We start from the raw sequence: 8099 nt of genomic DNA on the forward strand, positions 1-8099 counted from the left end.
TTAACAATGATATCGCCATAAAACATCGCAACAATTGACATCGTTAGGTATTGACAAGTCTTTGTGCAAATCTAGCTCACGTCTGTGGCAGACACACAAAAACACACAAAACGCTGACACCGTTCCGTCGCGCATTCAAACCTATTGTGCTGTTGATTTACCGACTGTGTTTCTACTTTTTATTTAATAAATATGTTGAAACTATGCTTTGAATATTTGAAACTAAAGATTATACAAAAATAAAAATGTTGTAATCTGATAAGTTTTTGCAATAAACGCTCCAATGAAAATGTAAATGAAAATGTACTTTTCAATGTTTCGGACACAAATAATGTAAAACATTTGCAGCAGAATATTTCCTATACAAAACGGCAGCCTGTTACTAAGAGATTAATAGGAAACTTGAAATAACCAACTATTCCGCAACCGACGGTGCGTCGTCAACTTTTATTTACAACTGACAGCGCGCCAAAATGTATTAAATTACGACATAATATAATAGCAATAAAACGTACAAAAATATTTTTATATTGTTCGTATTCATAACCTTAATAAGTATTTCTTACTATACAATTTTATTTGGCGCGTTCAAAATTGCAATTCATGCTGATTGAAAACCTTGTTTTAAGTCGAAATGACAAACTTCATTAACTTTAAAAATATGTGGTAAATGTTAAAAATATGTACCTAATGACGTTTCAAAAGTGCTTCTAGAAGAAGTCTAATTGAATAAATAAATGTTTGAGTTTGAGTTTGAGTTTACCGTCCGATTACAAGAATCTAAAGGAAGGTATCGATCATCGCGGAACGAAAAAAAATTGGCACTTTGGAAATCTGGTTGAGTGATGTCAACTGTAGAGTTCGGGGGAAAAGTAGTAGGAGAGGCGCGTCACGTCACTCCGTGTTCATAAAGTTATAGTTGTATAATTGTTATGTGCTATAGTACAGGATTTTATACATATAATATACGAATATGGTACACTAGAATATGAAGAATTTGTAAACAATCATTTGTTTTTGTGGTTAGCACCACAGCACGAAACATTTTAAAATATTAGTATAATTTGGTTTGCCCTACCATTTATGTCATTAAATTTTATTCCGAACAAAGCCATATCCATTAAATTGTGACATGCCGAATTCTTTAAGCCTATTTCGTATTCCTGGTAAAGTTGTGAGTTGGCAGAGCGCGCCCAATTTGGGCACAGCGCGCCGACCAATTATTATACCCGGACCTCGGGACATTAGCAGTTAGCACGTTTGGCGCACTCTCTATAACAGTTGTGTGGAACAGTTACCTAATGTTGTTATAGCTGTTACTAAATTATACGTACCACTAACATAATTCAAATAACCTATAATTATTATAGTGAGCTATAATTATTATACTCATAAGTATACTATATTTAATTTTATTTTATTGCGCGGCGCGCATAAACCTTCCAGCGGGTTAAATTCGTCCTAAGCTATTAAATTGTTACACTTCACATAATAGTACAAGCATATCATGCAAAATGAAGTTCATGAAACAAATCACAATTCCTCACATAACATACACGCAATGCAATTCTCACAGTCCGTGAAATCAGAAATACTATACAGGAGGTGTAGCGAGCCTAGTTCTAAGCCGTCCCCCCCTCCCCCTCCCCCCGCACGCCATCTCCAGTACACGATTCCTTGACACGAATCGCGGCGTGAAATTGGAGTCCATTCAGGAGACGATAATGCCTCGGTTATGCTAAGTGTACGGGCGAAGTTATTCATGCTCTATCGAGGCGACGCAGATACTACGTATCGGCTTTGAATTTCTTGAATTATTATTGTATTGAATTCGTGGCTATTGAACGCGCCAGTGCTGTACTACGACATTTACCTTTATAGATGTTCTGTCAAAGTTATATACATGTGACAGAATGTTATACAAAGTACTGATTATTATTGTATAACATTAAATTGTATAATATAAACACATGTATAAAATAGATTAGGTTAGTCAGTTTGTGTCTTAAAATGGGCATTGGGCGCACTTACCATTAATAAAAAATTTCAATTGATAATAATTAATAAGTGTTGTACGTATAAAATTATGTTTTTTCTAATATACTTCTTAAAAACATAAAATAATAATTCAATATTAACCGCTACAACCGTACACATCCTATCGCTGTAATACAATAAACACTTTACTAGGTAATGTACATACGACTACCATAACATAATATAGTTATGTTTCTCCAGGTTTCTGTCTGAGCGAGAGCTGTGGGAGCGATCCGTCTCGAGCTGCCCCTTGACCTGACGTTTATGATTTATTGTGTGTGATTTATCTGCGATATGTTCCACAGTACCACACAGTATAGTACAGCTTATGGGAAATGTGACAGCTGGCCAAGCAACATGGGGCCTACATCGTGCGCAATATATTATAGCAAAGTGTTCGCCGTTACGTAAACATTGGGAAAATATTAAACTAAAATGTGTATAATAATAATAAAACTATTCGATACGCTCATCGAATAAATATTTCTTCAAAACGAAATATTATTCTGATCGATGACATGTTTTCGAGTAACATTAATTATAACTATGAAATGTAGACTATGTTTATAGCGCACATAAAAGTTAAGTACGCGATGGCTTATTTACGGCGCACTTCTGAATTTCCACCCCGCTGAGCGAGATGTAAATATTTTCGTCTTTAAAACTAATGAATAATAAAAGCATTCTCGGCTCCGCAAAGGCCGGGTGGCCGCTAGTTCTAATATTTTATTATTCAAGGCACTTCAAGGCATTCGCCGAAGGCCTCTCGTATGTATGTTAATAACGTACGCGGTGGGCCAGTTTTGGCCATAAACAGCTCTCCGACGCCAAACGAACCTCTTATCGATGCGCTAAAACTTTATATTGACGGCGACGTCGTTATATCCCACTCGATGTTCCATTACTTGTACGTTTTACCAACGGCGTCGATTTAGCGCCTATCTGTCAATTTTGTAGTCTTGTCGCTGGAAAATACTTCATACATCATTACGAAGTGGATCGATTGGATCGCTACCTAGCGCGGCAGAGGATAGAGTCGAATTCACGTTGCACGTGCTAAATTATCGAGAGAGTTAGGCGGCTGCACAGTGCACGTATGCGTCTCCCGCGGTGATGCTATCGGCCGTCAAACTCAGCCCGATATGATACGCGATTAGTCGAACCTAGCTGACACATGACGGTTGACAAAAATTATAATTGCATCGACAAAAAATACACTGATTGTATCAATTTTAAAATTTCATGCTCTATCAGATTGTTCTAATATTAAAATGACGTCTAAAATAAGAATGATGCAACATGAAATGCTTATCAATTTACACAGTACGGTGACCTTATAAACTAATAAAAATAGAAGTGCTATATTTGCCTGATAATAAATGTATCAACGATCATAAATTTTCATGTCCTTGAGTGTAATTTTACCTCAAACTATATTTTTAGTAGGGAATTCCTATTATTATATTTATTACATGTCAGAATGTGAATTGCTATATAGGTATAACAGAAACGTCATAGACGCCGCGTTTCATGCATTAAGTCGGTACATCGGATACTCGTATAATAGGAAGTATGAGGGCAACATGAGTTGTCACTCGGCATGTGTGAAAGCATTCCTTTGGAGTCCGCACCGCGTGTGGACGGGGGAACTGACGCTAATGCAGACTGGGACAATTTGTGTCACTGTGTGTCTTGTGTGTTAGAGCATGTCTTATCAATGGCCGCTCTTTGCTTTACGTTTAAGATACGTTTAGAAAAGTATTCCGTATCTCTAAAACCTACAATAATAGATATATGGTTTCGGCACTAACGTGCTAAGTGGTAAACGAGAGGCTCTTAAAAAGGTCGAAATAAAGAGACGTAATGATTTGTAACTATTTATTTTAAGGAAACTTGTAAATAAGGTAGAGTTAAGCTAAAGTTGAGTGAGGAAAGTATAGATGGACTATAACTAGTGATTGATTTCAGGCACATTGGGAATCACAAGCGGTTCTGTATCCAGGAGTAGAAAGCGGTGACTCTGGAGAAGCCGGACGGGAGCTTCAGCTCGCAGCCGCGCACCGACCCAAATGACGTTATGCCGATCTGAAAATTTGTATATTCTTATTTTACTTCATTGCCTTTTTTTAAATTAATAAATGATATTCTATTAGCTTACGATATTTTCTTGAAAATATTAACTATTGCTACATTGTGTAACCGTTTAATACATTATTATCAAAGCTAGCAGTAATATTACATTATAGCGACTATGCTCTATCCAATCATGTTTGTGAAACTTCACAGATCTGTATGCATTTCTCACACCTTGTGTTGTAGAATGAATGATGAACGTTAGAATGGTAAACCATGACGTCGTTGGGTTAACCTTAATACTGCCTTGAAATTACACCAACTTTGAGTAACAGCTCATCCATTTAGCTGTCCCCCCTGACAAGCCGTGTCAACTAGACTGTTCCATTAAAGTTATACCAGAGTAGCATTTCCCTTGCTGCCAATAACGAGCGGTCCACCAGAATCTCCAGCACAGGTGCCAAGCCCTTCAGTCCCACTGGTGCAGAGTGTGGTGGACAGCACGAAGCGCGGCGCGAAGGTCCGCAGGCACTCCGCGTTGCTGATCACCTGCAGCGACACGTGGCCCAGGTAGCTGCTGCGGGTTATGTACTGCTGCGCTAAAAGTAGAGGTGGTTGATAAAGATTCCTGCTCTTCAACACAAAGTTAAGCTCGTGGAGTAAGCTCTTGAACATACTCCACGAGGACGTAGACATTTTGGTTAAGGATAAATAAATGTGTAGGTAGCTTGCAATACAAATGAACCTTTGCTTTATAACCACTGGAAATTGAACCCAGGACCCATGTTTGACTCTCACTATTACAACACACTAATACACGTTTAATGTAAAAAGGAAAACATTTGTTAATGTTTTATAATATGACAGGAATATCCTGCTTAATACAGGGACAAGCATATACATAAATTCAAGTTTTATTAGGTCGTATTTATTAACATAATATTGGTCGCTCTTTTACAAAATAATTGTAAAACGTAAATTTTTGATAGGTACATTGCAATGCGATAAACTTATATCATTAAAGTTCTTCGCGATTTAACATTCGATAGGTAAAGAGATTTATATTCATTAGGTCTGGTAATTTATAGAGTCGTGAAAATATCTTTACTAATAATTAATGATAATGACTGCATTTGAAAAAAATATGTTTCATGTATGTAAAAGCAAACTTTCAAACACATTATTACGCTCGTGTAATAAAGAAAATAAACATTCAACACGCCGCGTTGTCGTAAATGAAAAGATAAATATTGTGCACATGTGTTTATCTTTACCCGATCATATTATAAAGATAATAAATCTATGACTCTATAGTCTATACACGTTTCGACGTATGCATATCAATTATTGTTGAAGCTATGTACTATAATATAATGTTAATATTCATTCTTTAAAATGTTTAATTTAAAATCTTTGCTAGCATTAAAATATTCTCTAAGGGTTCGTGGCTAGTAATTGCAAATAGCTGGACTCACAGTCGCTTGTCTTCCCGAAGCCAGCCGCCCGCGCCCACGTGCCCATGTAATCTTGATCGCCGGTCGCCAGCGCTATTGGCTGAATGTTGCCTGGTAAAGGTTCACTTTGGTAAATAAAATTGAGTTCAACTCATAGTGAAAGGAAATAATTATAGAACAAAAATTACTGTAACAAACTCAAGGTTACAAACTCGTATGAAAGTAGATCATATACATCCGATACGGAAATTAAGCCGCAGGATAAATTAATCCATCAGGCCCCGGAATCACAGACACAAAAGAAAATCTATTGTGTCGCGGCAGGCCGTTCGGGGCTCAATGGGTTAATCAATATTTCATATATGTAACTACATACAGAACACCAACGATAAACTATGCAAATATATCACAGTTTTACAAACGTTAAACAAATAGCAATTTACTAAACAATACAAACTGCGTGATTGTAGATTGTTTCACAAAATGCATGTTTAGAAGCACCAGCTAATTCTAACCTTCAATAATTTACTCGTGTTTGACAATTCAATAGCGCGAGTTTCATTTAATTGGCTAATATTTTATTAGCATAAAACAATGATTACGAACTTGTTATGAAAGCAATCCACTTACTGGTAAATTGAACTCTGTTAATGGTGATCAGCGCGATGTCATAGCTAAGACTGCTGGGCACGTAGTTGGCGTGGACTTCCACGCTTGTGGTGGTGAGGCGCGTGCCGCCGGAGTACAGGCGCGTGGAGGCGAGCACCACGGTGAGCTGCTGCGCCTGGTGCTGCTCCGTGCGCCAGCAGTGCGCCGCCGTCACCAGCTTGCTGTGCGACAGGAGGGAGGAGCCGCATACTGATGTGGCGCCGTTTGTCAACTTTATTAGCAGTCCTGCCTATAAACATGTACAACCTCACTATATGAAAATATACTATAAACGGCTTAAAGTTTTTTTTTTTTTATTTTACATTAGATTACATTTAAATTTAGTTTCTGAATGATCATAAACTTCCATCGTGTTTTTAGTCAATGTTTAAAACTTGTAGAGTAGTATACGTTTTAATACTGGTATTTAAGTACATATTTGAAACTGCAGGAGAGGTAGGTCTGGTTGGTTTATATATTCTCTCGTATTAAACTATGAGATGAGCGGAAGAAATTTCAGGACAATAAGGACTTCAAAATTATGTTATACATGGTTATACTTACGAAATAAGGGTAGTCTCCAAGATTAACCGGTACAGCTCCTATCAGCCTAAAGCCAGGAGAGCTAAATCTCTCTCTGTTCCTTATCCTCTGGGCTTCAGGAATGCCGTACAGGCCGTGGTAGTCGGTGCTTATTAGCTCTGCACCAAACACCGTTACAAATATCAGAAGAAAAACAAGTATAACAGTTATAAGTTTCATTATTACGTCTTAGCAGTCTCTTGATGTCTGTATTTATTTTATCTTAGAGGAACAATTATAATATCATTCCGGGACTCTACAAATCTATTCAGTTGCGTTCGTATAAATCTGATTCAGATAATTCTCACTAAGATCTCAATAAGCAGTCATTGATCGATGTCAGATTCAAAATAAAATTAGTGTATTTATAGTACCGATGGTAATAATTCTGTTATCATTATGTTCTTGTTATCACGAAAAGAAATCTACAATAATTCATATTACTGCACTGTTTACTGTTTTGAAATCGTAGCGCAATATAATAAAACTGAATAAACGTAATAACAAATGTGTGTAGTCCCCAAATCCCGACAATCCCAGATAAGATTCCTCGACGAGACTTTGTTTAACTTATTTAAGAGCGAATTATATTAGTTTTCCGTCAATAAATATCCCATATTGTATAAGTTTTAGATCATTTTTATATCAGTCTCGAATTATTCCTATTTTATTTACTTATATGTACTTCTATTTTATATACTTATACAAAATTGTTTTCTTATTAGTCCCAAGATAACAAATCGCCGCGCAGTCATTTAAACGCGATTTATTTCAATCAAAACTATGATTCGATTATAATAATCTTCAAACAGAAGTTCATGCTTAATTCATATTTTTAATTGGTTAAAAATTCCTTGAACTTTAAACCGAATAGGGAACTAAATCTCAAACACAATTAACGCAATAATTAATAATGGATGTTTTACGAGCATCGCCTGGTGTCGAACCTGGTCTAACCGCGTCATTTACAATAATGGTTACCACAGAGTTGTTCAATGATTTAAGTTATTTAAATTTTGTAGGTTTTCACACGCCATTCGATATTTCGCTTCTCGGCTCGATCATAATTTGATAATTTCGGTCGTCGAATCGATGTAGCGGTCCACGAGATGTCGTGAGAAATCTTTGATTTTATGATAACGTTTTAATGTTACCGCGATTCCATAATATAACTAACTAGCGGTCCGCCCGGGCTTCGCCCGTGGTACATATTTCGCAATAAAAGGAAGCCTATGTTCTTTCTCAGGGTCTAAAGATTATCTGTGCCAAATTTCATCAAAATCGGTCCAGTAGTTTATGCGTAAA

General features: G+C 36.7%; 1 protein-coding gene across 1 annotated transcript; it reads right to left on the reverse strand.

The window, feature by feature from the left end:
- Positions 1-3901: 3901 nt before the first annotated feature.
- LOC149480197 (epithelial serine protease-like) lies at positions 3902-7011 on the reverse strand. The gene is made up of 5 exons (XM_089706290.1): positions 6777-7011; positions 6195-6462; positions 5586-5675; positions 4510-4709; positions 3902-4122 (listed from the first exon to the last, which is right to left on the reverse strand). Exons 1-5 carry the CDS (start codon positions 6972-6974, stop codon positions 4018-4020), a joined length of 861 nt encoding a protein of 286 aa, XP_089562416.1. The 5' UTR covers positions 6975-7011; the 3' UTR covers positions 3902-4017.
- Positions 7012-8099: the final 1088 nt, after the last annotated feature.

Source organism: Colias philodice, chromosome 18, assembly GCF_061535455.1.
Source record: "Colias philodice isolate Cphi_HAF_F1 chromosome 18, ilColPhil1 Martin Lab GWU primary, whole genome shotgun sequence".
Taxonomy (NCBI): domain Eukaryota; kingdom Metazoa; phylum Arthropoda; class Insecta; order Lepidoptera; family Pieridae; genus Colias; species Colias philodice.